The sequence below is a fragment of the Alosa pseudoharengus genome, unplaced genomic scaffold, assembly GCF_046254945.1.
Source record: "Alosa pseudoharengus isolate Yale_2024_CS ecotype anadromous, Long Island Sound unplaced genomic scaffold, YU_APseudo_1.1 YU_APseudo_1.1_scf_7, whole genome shotgun sequence".
Taxonomy (NCBI): Eukaryota; Metazoa; Chordata; class Actinopteri; order Clupeiformes; family Clupeidae; genus Alosa; species Alosa pseudoharengus.
The window spans coordinates 20,145,456-20,165,465 of NW_027468859.1; the positions used below are offsets into that span (position 1 = coordinate 20,145,456).

Here is a 20,010-nt window from a genome sequence, read left to right on the forward strand (position 1 = left end):
AGGAGCGCCGTGATTCAAGCCTCGGCTTGCGCCTGTGTATTAATATTGATGAAGCACTGTCCAGCCTTGTTAAGAGTCCATCTAGAAATGTTAAAGAAATGTTGTGGCTATTGCTTTATGTTATTCACAGAACGTGACTAGATTTTTCTTTTATGTTGCTGAAATAGAGACGTGTGTGAGTGAGCAAGGTAGACACATGCACACACACATACACACACACACTCACACACATACACACAAACACACATGAGTGTGTGTGTGTACATGTACTGTATGTGTATGTGTGCGCGCGTGTGCGTGTGTGTGTGTATGTGCGTGCGCGCGCATGAGTGTGCGTGTGTGTGCATGTGCATGTGTGTGTGCATGTGTGCGTGAGAGAGATGATGGACAGCCATGGGTGTCATTGGAGCCACAGTTCTAGAGCTCGCTGAGACAGGGCGCAGCAGTTCACCGCCGGAGGAAAAACAATCAGCGACAGGCGGCACGGGGAGGATTATGTGGCCTCCAGCTCACAGGAGAGGCCGTCATCTATTCCTATTAGTGAGAGACGGACAGAGAGAGAGAGGGAGAGAGATAGAAAGAGAGGAAGGGAGAAATATGTGGATTAGATGTGGGAGAGAGAGATGGAGAGAGATGGAGAGAGACAGAGAGAGAGAGAGGAAGGGTGAGAGAGATAAAAAGAGAGGAAGGGTGAGAGATATGGAGAGAGACAGTAAAAGAGCAGGGAAACATAACAGAAATTATGTAGGGGAGATGGGGGGGGGAGAAATGGACGGACAGAGAGAGAGAGACAGAATGAGAGAGAAGAGAGAGAGACAGACAGATAAATTCATAGACAGATGGGTGGGGTAAAAGAAAAACATCATATACAGAGAGAGAGAGAAGGAGGGAGTAATAGCTAGAATCAGTGAAAGACAAGACAGGAGGAGAAAAAAAGAGGAGATGGAGAAGAGGGAGAGGCGGAAACAGAGAGAGGGATGATGGGGGTAAAGGGAGCGAAGGATAGAGAGAGAGAGAGAGAGAGAGAGAGAGAGAGAGAGAGAGTGGGGGAAAGAGACTGAAGAGCCGATGTGGCCCTCTCAAGAGACATTGGGAGGGATGACTACGGCTGTGTCTGAATGAGTCTGACAGTCCCATCTGCTTTCATTCGGCCGTGTGGCGAGCCAGCCGGTTTCCTTTTTTTTGCCGGTGTGTGCTCACTCCTCTTTCTGAAAGTTCAGCCTTTATTTCCCGCGGGGAGCGAGCAAAGTATCGACGCGACCAAGAAGGGAAGAAGAGTCAGCGTCTGTGATTGGTCTTTCGCAGTATGGGCACGTCACCAATGCACAAAGACATGACATAACCCTTCTGATTAGCGAGAGGAAGAGAGTAGCGAAAGAAATGTATGAGTGTCTGTGTGTGTACAGTATGTTTGAGAGAGACAGAGTTAGACAAAGCAAGTAAAAGTAAGAAAGAATCAAAGATAGATTGATAGATACATAGATTGATAGATAGATACATAGATACATGCATATAAACATAATACATACATAGTATAGTATAGTATATATACTTTTTTGATCCCGTGAGAGAAATTTGGTCTCTGCATTTAACCCAATCGGTGAATTAGTGAAACACACTGTACACAGTGAACAGTGAACTTGCTCAAGGGCACTTCAGCCGCGGCCCACTGGTCGGGGCTCGAACCGGCAACCCTCCGGTTACAAGTCCAGAGTGCTAACCAGTGGGCCACGGCTGCCCTAATACATACATACAAAGAGAGAGAGAAGAAACTGCAAGAAAGAGAGGTAGTATTATAATGGAATGTCTCAATTGAAGAGCCACATTTGTATCACACAGTGAAAAGAGTGTGTACCCATCCACAATAATTACCCTACTCTACAAAGAGATGACTACACTGTGTTGGGCTTAACAGAAAGCCATTACCTCTGCTCTAAAGGCTATTATTTGTCTGCGGGTGTGAAAATAATATATGATAAGCAATTAATGCAATCCACCAGGGTAAAATGTGGACAGGAAAATCAAACTGAATACAACAATTAAAGTTGTGCACTGAGTTACAAACAGCATATCAAATAAATAAACTCTACAGAGTCTTCTCAAGCACGGCTGGGAAAAAAATCTATTAGGCAATCTATAGACCCTTTCAATCTGTTCCTACAGGGTTTCTGGTTGAAACGTTTAAAACTAATGCAGATCCTTTGAAATGATAATAAATAGGACTTTAGCGTAATGCTCTACAAAATGTCAACTTTAAAACTTTTTTTGTTGTTGTTGTTGTTGCCAAGTTACTATTAGGTCAATGTCGTTTTCTTTGCCACTAGAAAAGCCTTATATTAGGAATGCACGTTTGTTTATGCAGTTGAAAGTCTATATCAACAGCTTCATGAAGAGAACACGTTTGGCTTGGATAATTTAGTAACACGTGTTTTGATAATAATCATTCACAATGACCCGAGAACAACACAACCAATGACGATCAGAGGACAACACTGATAACGATGACCAGAGGACAACCATTGATGGCCCCGAGGACAATATAACTATTGATGGTCTTATGTCGTCCTCGTTAGTATAGTGGTGAGTATCCCCGCCTGTCACGCAGGAGACGGGGGTTCGATTCCCCGACGGGGAGGCCCGGAGGGTTGCCGGTTCGAACCCCGACCAGTAGGAACGGCTGAAGTGCCCTTGAGCAAGGCACCTAACCCCTCACTGCTCCCCGAGCGCCGCTGTAGCAGGCAGCTCACTGCGTCGGGATTAGTGTGTGCTTCACCTCACTGTGTGTTTCACTAATTCACAGATTGGGATACAGTAAATGCAGAGACCAAATTTCCCTCATGGAATCAAAAGAGTGAGTACTATACTTTACTTATGTGCTTTCACTTGTTGTGCTTTTGGATTTACATACTGATTAGCAAGGAGAGATACACTTTTGTGTCTGACAATCAAACTGTGAATAGGGAGACACAGGACAAAGAGTAGAGTGAGCAACTGAGAGAGAGAGAGAGAGAGAGAGAGAGAGAGAGAGAGAGAGAGAGAGAGAGAGAGAGAGAGAGAATGACAACCAAAAAGGGAAAGAGAGAGAAATCAATTGGGCTCTTTTGCAGCGCGCTCACAGATAATCGCTGGGACCTCGGCTGGTGGCTAATGAAAGGCCTTTGGACGGGATCTGAATGAGGCTGTCCTGGCACTAACGACCTGATAATGAAGATGAACTGACAAAGAAAATGAGAATCATCCCATCTAACTTTAATTAGGGGACTTATTACACACACCGAGGATGTCTCGAGGGCTGCTGTCTGTGCCCATACCCACCAAGGACAGCCACTGTAAGGAAGAAGAAGAAACACACCCACACACACATGCACAGACTGCAAATTGGCTACACCAAAGGGTGTGTTAACCATCATGACCTTGACAAGTGGCGAGTTGATCCTCACCTGCACACTGGTGAGTGTGGTGTACTGGTAGGCTTTGATGACAAGGTAGTTGGCCTCGATGTCGATCAAGCCCAGAATCATGTACTTCCACCATCGCCTCTTCAGGATGGCCAGCAAGTTCTCTTCTCCTGCGGGAGAGTGTGAAACAAACCCACACATACAGAGAGAGAGAGAGAGAGAGAGACAGAGAGAGAGAGAGAGAGAGAGAGAGCAAGAGAGAGAAAGAGAGAGAGATTAAAAAGCAGGGCAACAATTAGTCACAGCCGAACACATTCCGACAGCTTCTGAATGCTCTGACCACTGGGCCTGTTGATCTACCCCACTCCCACACGTGTACTTGGTGAATTCTGATCCACACAGAATGGCAGTGTTGTTTTTTTCCCTCTGAATTTCAGCAGCCCAGCATCACAACATCTAATGTAATCTCGCAGCACCATGCAGGCTTGCTCCAATTACTGTGTGTGGGTGGGTATGCTTTAGACCGGCTCCTCAGTGAGTGCATAATCCCCTTATGATTCCCAACAGACGTCGCATAGCCTGCTAAATCTGATGTTTTTAAAGCATGTACACAGTGTTTACATCTTAAATTAATTAACGGAGCACAGCACAGGACATGGGAAGATGGTCAATTATCCTAACAAAAACAAACATGGAGGAGGAATGAAAGCAAAAAAAAAAATCAACTGCTTGCTCCCCCATGGGTGAAAAAACATGAGGTGAAAAAAAAACTTGACTAAAACCGAATATTCCTTTTCAATTAAAGCAAGCAGAGTTGCACACGCACAGTTTGTGGCTCGGTAATTGGTTCGGGTTCAACGCAGGCAAGCGCGAGTCTCTCCACAGCCTGTGTTGCTATTCAGGATCATAAGTGGCTAGAAAAAGGCTCTTCAGAGGTTGATCGGGTCCAAAGGCGGACAAAAGAGCAAAGCAGGAGAGTAATTGGAGAACGCCAAAAGGAGCCCTGGCAGACCTTGGGTCTAATGTGATTTTTTTTTTTTATTTGTCTAATGTGATTTTTTTTTCACAGAGGGAGGTGGCCTGGGCACAGAGAACAGAGAAGTACAATTCATCCTTTGTGTGCTTTACAAGACCTAAGAGAGAAATAAAGAGGGAGGAAGAAAAAAGACAAAAAAAAAACACACTCGTCTATCTAATTCTGGGATGCCGTTTTGGACACAATGGATTAGTAGATTATGATAACATTATGTCCGATTTGATTCTCCCATCCGCTCATCGGATATAGATGACTTTTAAACGCTAAGCGACATGGTGCCTTTTGTTTTCCCCTGGCATTCCCATGTGATTGTGGAGGCTGCAGTTTGGGGATGTAATGCATTTAGGCTCTTCAGGGTTGACAGATGTGCACGGCATGGAGACATTATCTAAAATCAGGAAACAGCAAACAACAACAGCCACAAATCTGCTTCTGAGCATTTTTATGATGGAACGTTTGAAAAAATAATCCCACAAAACCGAATGGTGGGTGTTCTTTTATGTTTACATAACTCTTCCTACATAATGCCTTTATCCACAGTAAGGATAGAGAATATACATCTATATCAACCCCATGAGAATATACATCTATCCACTCATGCACAAAAGAAGCCAACGACCTTGGGGAACAGTTGCAATGGTCCTCTGTTCAAAGACTAGAAGTGCTCACAAGGCCACGGAACAGTACCGGCATACCGATGAAGTTTTCTTTAGCTTCACCCTCTGACAGTGGATTCCCAGAGCTTTCCATTTTGCTGGGCTGAACACCAAGCAGAGAGACCATGCTGTAACAAACGCAACTTAACCACTCAAATCGAAATGGAAAGAGACAGGCTTATCGAACAGGCAAACTTCAGAGGCAGATCCCATGGATATTATTACGAATTATATTCATACGAAAGAGGAGAATAACCTTCAAGGTGATACCTGCCTCCAACATCATACACACACTGCAGACACTCATGCTGAGACCGTATGAACACATCTACCACAAGGTACAATCTACAGAGTTGTGTGTGTGTGTGTGTGTGTGTGTGTGGGGGGGGTGTACTTGTGATAGAGAAGGAAGAGAGAGATGAACACATCTACTACAAGGTACAATCGGTGCCTTGAAATCATTGAATCAATCTCTGAAACCTTACCATAACATTACCTGCCCTGAATTATGAGTTTCTGACAGCCCCCACATCATGAGCAAGTTACCCGGTGATGCAGTGCTACTACACATCCCAGAATGTGTCTGATGATGAGTGGATGAATGATGAAAACCCAAAATAACAACATCCAATTTTCTGGCTGGCTGGTGTTTACCTCAACTCCGCTACAGCACACACACACACACATGCAAAGACAGTCATGCAGGTACATGTGCATCGTACATGCATAAGACCAAAAACAGTGGGCGTCTTCAATCACAGCCAAAAAAAGTATGATGCAAATGAAGGTTATTTAAATGCAGATTTAGGGCATCTTGGATGTGTCATCAGATGTTTCTCCCACTACAGAGTTGTTTGTGTGTGTGTGTGTGTGTGTGTGTGTGTGTGTGTGTGTGTGTGTGTGTGTGTGTGTGTGTGCGTACTTGTGATAGAGAGGGAAGAGAGAGAGAGTGTGTGTGTGTGAGGGGCACGGGGGAGAGGAGTTCAGAGGAAAGAGGCACCTATAAATAACATTGCAGATGTGAGATGCTGAACCCACCCTGCTCTACAACACGTGACAAGAGAGCGAAAGAACGACACATATCCTCCACCTCTGACAAAGCCCACACACACACACACACACACACACACACACACACACACACACACACACACACACACACACACACACACACACACACACTTCAGCGGTGCACAGATATCACAGCAGAGACCGCACACTCAGATGGGGTGGACATGCTGGGCTCATATGGTGGACGACACATTAGGAGAGAGAGGTCATACCTAGTTTAGGAGAATAAAGGGAGCTTCTTAGCCCTCTGGTCCTCCTGCCCATGAGTTTCTGCTCTAGCCATCTCAATCCATTACTGAGCATGTCAGTTTGCAGTCTAGCCAGCCAGACAAAAAGTTAAAAACTTAAAAAACTTATCATTCCTCACTGGAGTTCTGCAAAAACTCTCCACACAAAACTTCATTTCTTTAAATCATATTTGAACACTTTGTGGCATTGCAGACAAATTGACATTCTTCACCAGAGTTCTTGATTCTGTGTGGGGACCGAGGTGTTTCTAAGCCAGCTCCCACTGATGGGAGATTTATGCTCCCAGCCCAGACTTATGCTCCCAGCGTCACAGCAATAGGGGTGATGGAGCATTTTACACACAGCGTTAACCAGTCATTTGAAAATATTGACAAAAATCTTCAGGGGGAGACAGCGAGACATATTTTCAGATAAAGGGCATGGATCATTTTTTTTGGCTTTTATAGCTTCAATTATCCGTCTCATCCTCCCGCTCCACTAGGCGTTAATAGCATGTGTCATTTTCATCGACTTTTCCAAGGTGGCTGTCATCATAGACAGGCTGACTTGAGTGTGGAGAGTCAGTGAGCTTGCCAGTGACATTTCGATGACTGGGGTAGCACAGCTTCAGATACCTCTGATAGCCTGGCTATCCCAGCACAGCAGCCCGAGGCTGTGGTGGATTCGCTGTGGAAAAGTAGCTCCTAAAGACATAAGACACATATAATCACTGCCACTGCTGCTAGCCCCTAGAGCAAGTGCATTATGGGAGTCTGGTGAGGAGGGAAGGGGGGGGGGGGTGACCTGAAACCCTGGGGTGGTGTGGTGGGGAGGTGGTGTGTTGGGGAGGTGGGGAGGTGGTGTGGTGGTGGTGGGGGGGTGGTGGTGTGGTGGGGAGGTGGTGTTGTGGGGAGGTGGTGTGTTGGGGCGGTGGTGTGGTGGGGGGGGTGGGTGATGCTGGGGAGCACTGGGAGGACGGAACATACAGAGATACAGGTGGGAGTGCGAATGAGTGAGAGAGAAAAAAGAGGAGAGGAGAGGAGATGGGAGGAGAGGAGATAGAAGAGGAAAGGAGAAAAGAAGAGAAGAGAAGAAAAGAGAGGAGAGGAGAAGAGAGGAGAGGGAAGAGGAAAGGAGAGGAGAAGAGAGGAGATGGGAGGAGAGGAGAGAGGAGAGGAGAAAAGAGGGGAGGGGAGGAAAAGAGAGGAGAGGAGAGGGGAGGAGAGGAGAGGGAAGCGGAAAGGAGAGGGGAGGAGAAGAGAGGAGTGGGGAGGAGAGGGAAGAGAAGAGAAGAAAAGAGAGGAGAGGAGAAGAGAGGAGAGGGAAGAGGAAGGAGAGGGGAGGGGAGGAGAAGAGAGGAGAGGAGAGGGGAAGAGAGAGGAGAGGAGAGGGGAGGAGAGTGCTCAACTGGAGAGAGGTGAGCTAAGTAAAGGAGAGACAGAGAGAGGGAGTGACAGTGTAAGAGATATGTGTGGGGATAAGAGGAGAGGTGTTCAGAGAAACATGTCAGGAAGCAAGATAAGGAGGGAGAGAGAGACGTGATGAGAGAAATAGGAGAAAAATATGAGCCAATAGTGGGATCACAGATGATCGAATAGTGGGATCACAGAGGCTCAGTGTAACGAGAGTGGTGATATGGGAGAGTTTGTCCAATTCTGACCAGCCAGGGTCCAGGAGAGAGAGAGAGAGAGAGAGAGAGACAGAAAGAAAGAGAGAGAGAGGGTTAGAGAGAGGGAGATAGATAGATAGAGTTAGAGAAGAGAATATAAATAAAGAGAAACAGATAGAAGTAAGAGAGAAAGAAACAGAAAAAGACAGAGAGAAACAGCAATGTGAGAAAAAGAAGAGATGTGAGAGCCAGAGACAGATAGATAGAGATAGGAAGAGAGAGAGAGAGAGAGAGAGAGAGAGAGAACGAGTAGTGAGACTAATGATGTGCTGGAGGTGCTCCATCAGGCCTGTGGGAGTGCAGGCAGACAGCATGGCCATCCCTCTCCCTAATTAAGGCACCTCCAAATCCCTTCCAATCAGACCATTTGGACCCTTTATTTCCTAAGCCTCTGCCAAGGGGCCTCCAAGTAGATGGGAGGGGCTAGGGCTAGGGCTGTGTTTGTGTGTGTGTGCGCGTGTGTGTGTGTGTGTGTGTGTGTGTGTGTGTGTGTGTGTGTGTGTGTGCGTGTGTGTGGCTGGGGGCTTTGTGTGTGTGTCTCTGTGTGTGTGTGTGTGTGTGTGGGGGGGGGGGGGGTAAGGTGGGAGTGGTGACAACAGGGAAATGCTAGCTAAACCCGTGAAAAGAGAGGGTTAATCATTTGGAAATCCGCATTAGCGCGGCAGAGTTGCTGCTGTTCCGACCGTGGCACTGGCTCAGCTCCTCGTGCCTCTCTCTGGCCCAAGGTCGAAGCACCTGCCACTCGCTGAGGTGATTAATGTTACCAAGGAGACAAGCGAGGGCTGAAGCTTGGAGCATGGTGTGTGTGTGTGTGGGGGGGGGGGGGGGGGGGAGGGGGGGGGCACCGTTATCACCACCACCAAAGAGGGAAAAATCCTGAAGTTCCACTTCATCAACTTCATACCGTGTGGACAGACTCATGCAGACACAGACACACACACACACACACACACACACACACACACACACACACACACACACACACACACACACACACACACACACACACACACACCACCCACATGCACACTATGAAAAAGAATGGCCACACATAGTCTAGTCTAGTTTTCACAACAACTACAAACTCTAAGAACTATTATAGAGTAAATGTGGCACAGCCATACAACTTTCTTACATTCTATTCACATCATGTGGCAAAGCCATACAACCTTATTATATTCTATTCACATCATGACCTCCTGAAAACTGTCTTCCACCTCAGGGCAAGCTACTAATGCTAATTATTTCGAGAATAAATGTTCAAAATAATGGATGAAGTTTCATGGAATTATTTAATTATCACAAATGTATGGAATGAAATTGAAATAAAATAAACAGCATTTAGATGTATTAAAAACATACAAAGTAACATTTAACCACTGAGCTAATGAATGTCACATTCACAGTCACACATCACATACAGCGGTCAAAACACCTCTTGGCAGCACACACACACACACACACACACACACACACAGACAGACCACAGACAAACAAGCAAGGACAGAAAACAAACCTAACACACAAATACTCAAATAGATTGCCCAAAGTGTGTGTGTGTGTGTGTGTGTGTGTGTGTGTGTGTGTGTGTGTGGGCACAGATCAGTGTGCGCCTGTGTGTACATGGTCCATCACTGTTGACTCAAGAAGCCAGCACTGCCCAGCTTCCAGCTCCCAGCAGCCCTGGAGTTCAGACTCTGAGTTTAAAATGAGAACTCGCTAGTTTGCAGTGGGTCAGATGTGTACCTTCCTGAACGCCTCACACACACAGGGATCAGTGGAGCGCAGACCGACGCTGAGAGGATGGAATGAAAGGATAGGACGAGTGGATGGCATGGAGGAGTGTATTTGGGGGGGGGGGGGGGGCTACACTTCGATCGGCAATGTCAGAATTGATTCCTTGAAAGCAGAACACTAACCTCTCCAATCTATCTTCAACACAAAACCAGGTCCATCAATTTATCTAATTAGTCAGCAGCTGTAAGCTAAGGTTTTAGTAGTATGGCATGACTGAGAGCAGTGTTGGCACGTGTTTTAGTAGTATGGCACGACTGAGAGTGATGTTGGCACGTGTGCTTAAGTAGTATGGCACGACTGAGAGCGATGTTGGCACGTGTGTGTAAGTAGTATGGCACGACTGAGAGCGATGTTGGCGCGTGTGTTTAAGTAGTATGGCACGACTGAGAGCAGCTTTAGCACGTGCTTAAGTAGTATGGCACGACTGAGAGCGATGTTGGCGCATGTTTAAGTAGTATGGTACGACTGAGAGCGATGTTGGCGCGTGTTTAAGTAATATGGCATGAGTGAGAGCAGCGTTGGCGCCTGTTTAAGTAGTATGGCACGACTGTGAGAGCGATGTTGGCACGTGTGTTTAAGTAGTATGGCACGACTGAGAGCGATGTTGGCGCATGTTTAAGTAGTATGGTACGACTGAGAGCGATGTTGGCGCGTGTTTAAGTAGTATGGCATGAGTGAGAGCAGCGTTGGCGCCTGTTTAAGTAGTATGGCACGACTGTGAGAGCGATGTTGGCGCGTGTTTAAGTAGTATGGCATGAGTGAGAGCAGCGTTGGCGCCTGTTTAAGTAGTATGGCACGACTGTGAGAGCGATGTTGGCACATATGTTTAATTAGTAAGGCACGACTGAGAGTGGCGTTGGCACATTTGTAGTATGGCACGACTGAGAGCGATGTTGGCACATGCTTTAAAGGGGAACTTGGCAACTATTTCAACGTAATAAACCCGTTAATTTGGATGGTTAAATGACCTGTTCCGGTGAAAAAGGTGACTTTCCCGCTGCGCCTAGCGTCCCCAGGCAGAAAAAACCAACCTTGCAACATTGAGACTACCGTCCCGGAAAGAGAAGTGAGAAACAAGAAACTCGTTTTAAATCGTGTTTCTTACCTTGTAACATCCACATAGTTCTGCCAAACATATGCTAACCGTTCGCTAGCTTGTAAACAAATCCATGTGCTTTATCGTTACCTTTTCCCACAGTTTGAAATAGCATAATGCACAACCATAAGTAGTATGGCACGAGTGAGAGCGGCGTTGGCACGTGCTTAAGTAGTATGGCACAACTGTGAGAGCGATGTTGGCACATATGTTTAATTAGTAAGGCACGACTGAGAGAGCGGCGTTGGCACGTGTGTGTAAGTAGTATGGCACGACTGAGAGCAGCGTTGGCACGTGTGTTTAAGTAGTATGGCACGACTGAGAGCAGCGTTGGCACGTGTGTGTAAGTAGTATGGCACAACTGTGAGCGGCGTTGGTGAAGGATTTCCTCACAGCGGTGATTTGACAAGTGATCACAGATCCTTGAATCACACTACTCTACTTGTGTCTTTTCCTGAGTGGAATGTTAAAGTTGTAATTAAACAGTAAAAACTATATTAAACGCAAGTGGTGAAGAGTCCAAGTGAGGTTGTGCCAGAATATCCTGATTGCGTTTAATCAGAAACTAATAAATTGTTTGACCAGACTAAACTGTTAATATATATAGTGAGGTTATTTATGCATGAACATATCTGGACTAGAACTCCTGGTACATCAACTGGTATATATACTGCTCAAAAAAATTAAGGGAACACTTCAATCATACACTGGATCGGTACTCTGACACTGTTTGGTTCTGAGCACAAGTCAAACTTTTGAGGCGAGTGTTTTATTTTGCAAGAACTGTCAGACATTCTGTGAATGTAGTTTGAGAATGGAGAAAAGGGTGGAAGGTTTCAAAAAATGTGTTTTAACAATTGTGGGAAACTAAGTGTTCCCCTATATATTATAGACTTTCCATATGGAAAGCACAAAGACACATACAGAAATCATTGTCTATGGCTATCGGCACAGACACCGCAGATGAAGTAGCCAGAAATCGGTTTGAAAGATCCGGAATATTCATTAAAAAGAGCTAAACAGCGCAGATCCATGATCCTCCGCGGGCATAATGACAATAACCAATCAATTCAGCACTGCGGCGCTAAGATAACAATTAGCACTGAGAGATGGGGGCCAAATTTAGATTCAACAGCTCGATTTACGGCACACGGCTGCTCCAGGCACCTCAGCACTCCTGAGAGGCGCGGCTGTAATTCACACTCACACTGCCATCCCACCGGAACCCACCGGTAACAACCGGTACCCACTGCGCCAGGCAAGCTCAGCCGAGCATAGAAGAGTCTTTTCAGAGGGAGAAGGGAGTGTGTGTGTATGTGTGTTGGTGTGTGTCTGTGTGTGTGTGTGGGGGGGGGAAGTGAAATAAATAATCATATCTCTCAACTACTCTGGTCTGCAAGGGGGGTGTGTGTGTGTGTGTGTGTGTCTGTGTGTGGTGGGGGTGAAGTGAAATAAATAATCATATCTCTCAACTACTCTGGTCTGCAAGGTACAGCAGCATCCTCTCCCTCCACTGGCACACCATCAGTCACAAACAAAAGGCACACACACACACACACACACACACACACACACAAAAAAAGTGCGAGGCACTCCAGAGAGAGTTCTAGAACGACGCGGCTGATAAGAGGAAGGCGAGTGGGGTGTAATTAATAAATGATGAGCGGATTATGCCCAGCTGTACTCCCGTTCACTGACAGGTACATACGAGCCAGCCGGTGCTGATGATGGCACAGAGGAGGAGAGGCTGGGGAAGGAAAGAGAGGAGAGGAGAGGAGGAGAGTAGAGCAGGTGGAGAGAGGGGGAGGGGAGAGGGGGGTGACATTACATGGGAGGCCATTATCTGTGTTCGGAAGTGGCCCTCTGGAGGGAAGGGAAAATGTGGGCAATTATTTCTCCAGTACGGCCGATGATGATGTGGTCCTGGATCGAAACATAAATAATTAAGTAAATAAATAAATAAATGTTTCTTTTGTGGTACTGACAAAGCTGTTGAGGGGCGAAGACAAGAGCAGGACAGTCTGAATGGGGGCTCTCAGTATTTGACTGCATTATGTTGCGTGTGCTAAGCGAGTCTTTGGCTATGCAATCCTGAGCTGGCTGAAGTCAATATGACTCATCCCATCTAGGAACTGTTTACATTGGTTCAAGGATTTTATTAATGGTTGGAGGATGATGGCTTCTCTTGAAAACACACACTACATCCATGCACAAATACAAACACACACACACACACTAGTACGTACATACACACACACACACACAAACCCACACCCACACACTACGTACAGTACACACACACACACACACACACACACAGACACACACTTTGAGTGGTTACAGCAAATGTCGCACACACACTATGTACACACACACACACACACACACACACACACACACACACACACACACACACACAGAGAGACACACACTTTGAATGGTTACAACAAATGTGGAGACTGCTAAAAAGAGAGCACAAAAAAAACAGGATACATTATTGATTTGGCATCTGCAGGTGAAACTGCTAAGCTGCATACCTGGCTTCACCTGCCGCTAGCACCACGGCAGCTCCCTCTCCTCAGGCAGGTTCCACTATTTGTATCTCCAGGTGTGTCCCCTAAAGCAGTACGACTTCAGGTGTGTCCCCTAAAGCAGTGCGACTTGGCTGGGCGAGAGCCTCCTTGGCAGGAAGCAATAAGAAAGCTTTCTGAGGTAATCACAGGCAGCAGAGGACGAAGACAGTGACCTTAGCGGGCGCTCATGTTTTCCCAGAGGAAGATGAGGGTCGAAATAATGGGAACCACTGGACTGTGACAAGCCCGATCAAATCTCTCACACCGGGAAAAAAGACCAGCGTCCCACCTCTCTACAGTTCAATTATTTTCCTGCATGTGCGCTCTCTCTCACTTTCTCTCTTTCTCTCTCTATCTCTCACAGTAACTAAAGCTCTAGTCTCTCACAGATGCTTGTTCTCTTCTCTTGTCAGTTCAGTGGTAGACTGGAGGACTGCAACAAGGCTGATAAAAGCCTGTTACGAGAAAGCAGGCTTAGGCTCAGAGTTCAAACCAAAAGCAAGCATGAACAACAAATAATGGTAATGCTGACACGAACGCTGAAAATTATAAATGTACCTATCAACTTGATGCAACGCGAGTAGTCTATTGCTTTGCGAAACTGAAACATTTAAGATTCAGAGTCGTTTCTTTTCTCTTGCATCACCTGCCTCTAGCCAAGACTTTAACCTGGAAACTAAACTCTTAATTGTGTGAAAAATACTGCATACTGCAGAAAGCATGACACTTTAGAGAGAAAAAGAGAGAGAGAGAGAGAGAGAGAGAGTGAGAGAGAGAATTAAATTTATTTTTTGAGGCAATGTAAGATGTGAGATGGGAATGTGGGAAAGGGAGCTCACTAGAAGAAAAGAACACGACAGAAGTAATTCTGAAATTGGGCCGGCAGTCACCCAGAGCTTGGGGGAGGACAGCGTAAAATTAATCAAGGATTCATTAAGACGCTGATACATCATATCTGTGTGTGTGTGTGTGTGTGTGTGTGTGTGTGTGTGTGTGTGTGGGGGGGGGGGGGGGGGGGGGCTCAGCCTCTCCAAGCATCTGGAGAATTACTCTCTCAGAATGACTCCGAAGAGAGTCGAGGAGAAATCAATACAGCAAATAGCGCTTCAAGGAAATGGCTGCCACAAACAACTTGTGTTCGAATGGGGAAATGTTGTCTGGAGAGTTAGCCGAGTGTAGACAAAAGTAATTAAAAGAAAAAGTTGGTCACTGTCTGATGGGCCATGCACTGGGTGCCTATGAAATTAAATGTTTTATTCTTTTTGACGTGCGTTGAGTGGTTGGCCAACTGTTAACACTCTGGCATGTTTTTATGGTATGCTTCGTCTGCCAGTGTCCTTGGGGGGAAGTTGTGGAAGTTTGCCGCAGCAGAGTGTGTTGGCTGATGCTGTACACAGACACTTTATACACATTCTCTCTCTCTGTCTGTCGTTCTGTCTCTCTCTCTCTCTATCTCTCTCTCTCTCACACACACACACACACACACACACACACACACTTTTTAATGCTTTTATTTGGACCTTAACACAGGGGAAGATTCACAGATCCAAACATTGAAGGAAGTATGTTACACACTTAGGCAGGTCTGATCAAACAGAATGCATTGTGCTATTTTCATTCTTTACTGCATGATTATGGGTAAACATGGCATCGTCGCTTCCAGATGGATAAAGGACCTATTATTGCAGAAATGGAGCAGTACTTTGCAAGCTTGTTTGCAGTTGGCTTGCTTAGTCCACACAGTTGCAGTCCGCGTAAGACAAGTTTGTGCACATGCCCAAGACTCCCAAAAACAAGAATGATAATTTTGCATTGAAACCCTATATTTGTGATGTTGTCGGCAAGTGGCTGATATTTCAGCAGCTTGGAGTTAAAACAAGTGTCCATGTACAAATCAAAAGAACATCCTATTTCAACAATAGTCACATTCTTAGTATTGTCATCTATAATGGTGATATCTGGGGTATTTGGAATATTACAGAAAGTGATATTGTTGGTGTTTTCTTCATTGAACCAGTCCATTTGTACAGTGTGGTGCTTGTATATTTTTGTCGTTCCCTCCTGTGCTTTTTTGATGCTTTGTGACACTAGGTCCACCAGTCTATCATGCCTCGCTATGTAAAGTGGTCTCATTAACATAGTTAGTGGAGTGAAGAATGCAGTCTGGTTTGTAGTTGGATGGGTACCACGTAGCCAGGTTTGATCTTGTTGGGAGGACTTGAAAGCGCGATTTGATGGTAAACGTGAGAATATCCTCGCCAAGAGTGGGGTTTGAAAATATGGTGTGGGACAGGGAGTGATTTGCAAATGGTAGAAGTGCTAGTTTTCCCTGTAGCCTGAGGCTTGTCCAGTGTTGTGAGCTATGTGAGCGCACCTGTTGTTGACATCTCGCACTGCGTGTTGCTTACTTTGTAGGTTGCGCATGTGTAAATGAGCGGATCGGTAATGATGTTATCCAGTTCAACTGTTCCGCTGTCCGGTCTGGCCCACTTCAGGTGTATTCCAATCCGATGGCAAAGATCGTTTAAGTCAAGCCAGTCCGACCTCACACCGAATTCAGCCGCTTTGATTTTGATCCAGTTTGCCATTGTCCTTCAACTTAAAGCCAAGGAACTGTGGATCATCCTCCTTAGCGTGCGGGACTTTCCACCTCTGTAGATGTTGGATGAGAGACGCCCGAGCCATCTGTTTCACCGCTGGATCACTGTTATTCAACATGTTAAGCAGGTGGCTGGTTCTAGTGGCAGTGTATATCCACTCGATGTTAGGGACGCCTAGACCTCCATCCTTCCTGGGCTGAAAGATAATGTCCCCGGTTGAGTGCGTGTTCAGCCCAAGCCACATCCTTACCAGTCCCACCGTTTTATTGTTTAGTTCTGTCAGTATGTTTTGTTGAATATGGATATTTGCAAATAAATGCTGAATTTTCATAATGATGGGTAAGGGGCAGGAGTCGATGAGGTCCAGTCTGTTGCAGTAGTCGCTGGTGAGCTCTTTGATTTGCTCTTCCCAGTTACTTTCTATTTATGGCCGAGGTATGTGTACGTTTCACGGCGTGAATAAACACATATTGGTTGCTGTAGCAATGTAAATGTAGGCGGTATGTCTGCTATTGAGGAGTCTCTGTGCGGTTAAGCATCTTATGAATTACGCACTCATCTCTGGACGCAATTTGCACATCATCTGCGTAACCTTGGACTGGAAGTGGTGATCGCACTCCTTCAGACGCGCACTGTTCCAACTACTTCGGCTAGCTACTTTCTAGCGGGATCGGATCTGTTAGAGTACTGTTGCAGATGACTTGGATGAATGATGTTTTATATACATCTTCAATTATGTTCATGTAGATCTGCGGAAGATGTATCTCTTTTAGCGCATGCAGCATGACGCTATGCTGTAGAGTAACGAAAGCATCGCGAAAGTCCAGGAAAACAGCATAAAACCTGCTTGAGTCATGCTTAAAATCATCAATTCCGGTCTTTAGGCAGAAGACATGTTCGTTCATCCCCTGGCGACTGACGTAGGCCTTTTGACTGGTGGAGAGTATTTAGTTTTCTGTGAGCCAAGGTAGAATGCGGGCAAGTATGCATTTCATAAAGACCTTATTAATTGTTGGCAACAATGAGATGTCCCTCCATGTCGATGGGTCATCGGGGATGTTGTCTTTCTTGGGGATTCTATGTATTAGCACGCCTTTTCCAGGACTCAGGAACTCGGCCATTTAATAGGCATGTGTTAAAGATTTGCGTGAGCAATGGGCATAACATTTGCTTTGTGGCTTTTAACGTCTCGTAAGTTACTCCATCGGAGCCACTTGCTTTATTATTCGTCAGGGAAGCGATTACTTTCTCTACCTCAGTGCATGTGAAGGCCTGCGTTTGTGGATCGCAGCCTGTGGGGTTGAGAGGCCAGGGTACCCTTTGTAATGGGGCGTGATCTGTCTCACTGTACTTGTTGGTATAATAGTTTTGAACCAGTTCCACATTGCTTACAGCTGGGGGTGGGTTTGGGTATGCGCTATTGTTAAGGATGATGTCAATTGCTTTTGATCTCCCTCTTTCTGGCTGGGAACATCTCCCCGCAGCAACTGTGTTTAACTCGGCTGTGATTATCTGCGTTATCACCGTTTGCTCATTTCTCTTGGACTGCATCCACCTGGCTCCCTCGCGTATGCTGACAAAAAATGGCTGGCAGCAGCCGCCATTTGTCTGCCGCTTTCCCAAACAATCGCAGAGTCATGGAGCTGCCATATGTTCGCAAAAAGGTTCGTCATTCCTGCAATTACACTCTCATTCCTGCAACTACACCCGATGGGGGAGATGCCTCCTCCAAAACCATGTCACACAAGATGTCAGAGAGATGAGTTCATATTCTCACGATAGCAGATGAGAGATGTCTCAGTCATATTCGCCCGTTCGAAACCGCAGCGAGGCTCACTAGAGTCTCAACGAGGCTAGCAAGGCTCTCAAGCTGGGATATCAGTATGCAACCTCCATCAATAACAGCCAACAGCTACGAGCCAGACGTCACATTGGTGTTACATTGATCACTGCGGCCGCTCGACTGCAATGAGAATGTTAATTGCGCTAATCGGAACTGGATTTAATAATGTGAAGCAACGCTGCTTGTGCCAACCACACTAGCCTGCTGTTATTAATAACTGACTCTACGTGCTATAGCGGCAAGACAGCATGTTGACTGTTCTTCGAGGCAGAGGCAGAGTTCATTTTTTTCATTTGCTTGCTGTGGTGCCTCAGGCAAAGAGAGCGGGAAAAGACTAACGTCACTCAGGATGAGACATGAGGCCCTGAGAGAGACACCTTGGGAGATGGACACCACTGGCTGTGTTTAGTCTCTCACTTGTTGCTCTCTCATTCTTTGTCTCTCTCTCGCTCTCTCTCTCTCTCTTTCTCTCTGTCCCTCATGTTGCTCTGTCTAGTTTCCCCTTTCCTCAGCCCACCGTGGTGTGAATGGAATGTGTGCCGTGGCGAAAACAGAGTTTTTTTTTTATTATTGAAATCAATGATGGGCAGCAACCAGAAGCAGGATCTGATGTCAAAAGTAATGGCGCTCATTAGTGAGGTCATCCATAAGCATAGAGGTTTAGGCCTACTGCACAATGCATAGACTAATGATACTGGTAATGCCAGAGGAGGCTTGATATCTGCACTAGATCCCCCATCCAACTTGTCTGTTACTACCAAAGGTAGGTAGATTATTAGGCCTGCTACCAAACTAGATAAAATTAGGATTTTCTTTTTTAGGCCATATCGCCCAGCCCTAGCCGGAGCGAGGGGGTCTTTGTAGGCCTGACAGCCTGACAGGAAGCACACGAGGAGAAAAGGCCAGAGCGACAGCGTGTTCACATGTCCGAGGGTGAAAGAGTCTCTACTGCTGAACAGAAGTTGAGTACTGCCCAATCCACTTCACAGAGGGATCAAGAGAAAGAGAGAGAGAGAGAGAGGGAGAGAGAGTAAACACTAAAAGAGAACACTTGCACACCACAATTTCTTCTTCTTTCACAGTTGGGAGCACATTGTGCTTGGCAACGGAAGGGTTGGTGGGAGGGGGTGGTGGTGGAGTTACTCAGCAGTTAATAGTGAGTCACCCAGGCAAGGCATCAGATGGGCAGCTGCTACTCACTACCCACTGCCAGTCCCAGGAGTGAAAAAACACAGCGAGAGCCACGTCATTCACTCGCAACGTGTCCCTCTTTATGGTGGACGCAATAACAACGGCGACGGCCGCCAGACACTACAGACACGCAAGTGGAGCTATTTGGCGAACGCCGGCGGTCGGAGTGCCACAGCTGCGTCTTTCTCTCGCTGAGAAGAATAGCTTGACTTGGAAATAATGGGCTTTTCTGCAGCCTGCTGGTGCCATCCCAAGTTCACGCGTGAGGAGTAGGAGAGCAGAAAGGCATTGGACCTTATTAGGAAACGTGGCTCTTTACACTTTCACTCTGCTCTAGTGGCTCCAGCATCAGGGAGTGAAAGGCGTTTCTTTCAAGCATGACAAGCTATGACAAAGCAATGATAAAATGGTGAACTGGTACCAATGTTGTCGAAGTAAGCACTTTTTTTACATTCTAGGCCTATTTAATTTTGTGTGCGTGGTATGGAGATTAAGGATCTATCCACTGAAAATCCCTAACTTCTCATTGAGGAAACAAAGATGGACGCTCTTGTTATGATTGATAGATATATAGATAGATAGATAGATAGATAGATAGATACTTTATTGATCTCCAAAGGGAAATTCAAGTTATAGAGTTCTGTGATATGGTATCTATTACTTGTCAAAACCGATTTAACTAGCCTCTGCTGAGGGTCTTCAGAAGGAGCTACTGTATGCGACAGCCACGAGAGAGTCATATTTCTTTGTATAATCTCCTCTCAGCACACATTTAAAAACACCCAGTGCTCGACGATTTCATGTTTACCAGAAGCACAGACAAAACGTGCGGAAGGTGTCTCTTAGTTATGA

The 20,010-nt window shown here is 46.0% G+C and overlaps 1 protein-coding gene across 1 annotated transcript in view; it reads right to left on the reverse strand.

The window, feature by feature from the left end:
* The window catches only part of slc35f1 (solute carrier family 35 member F1), a 103,617-nt gene that overhangs the window by 28,930 nt on the left and 54,677 nt on the right, over positions 1 to 20,010 (reverse strand). Inside the window, exon 3 of the mRNA XM_076272943.1 lies at positions 3,441 to 3,568. Coding sequence (XP_076129058.1) covers positions 3,441 to 3,568 — 128 coding nt within the window. The remainder of the gene's footprint in view (positions 1 to 3,440; positions 3,569 to 20,010) is intronic.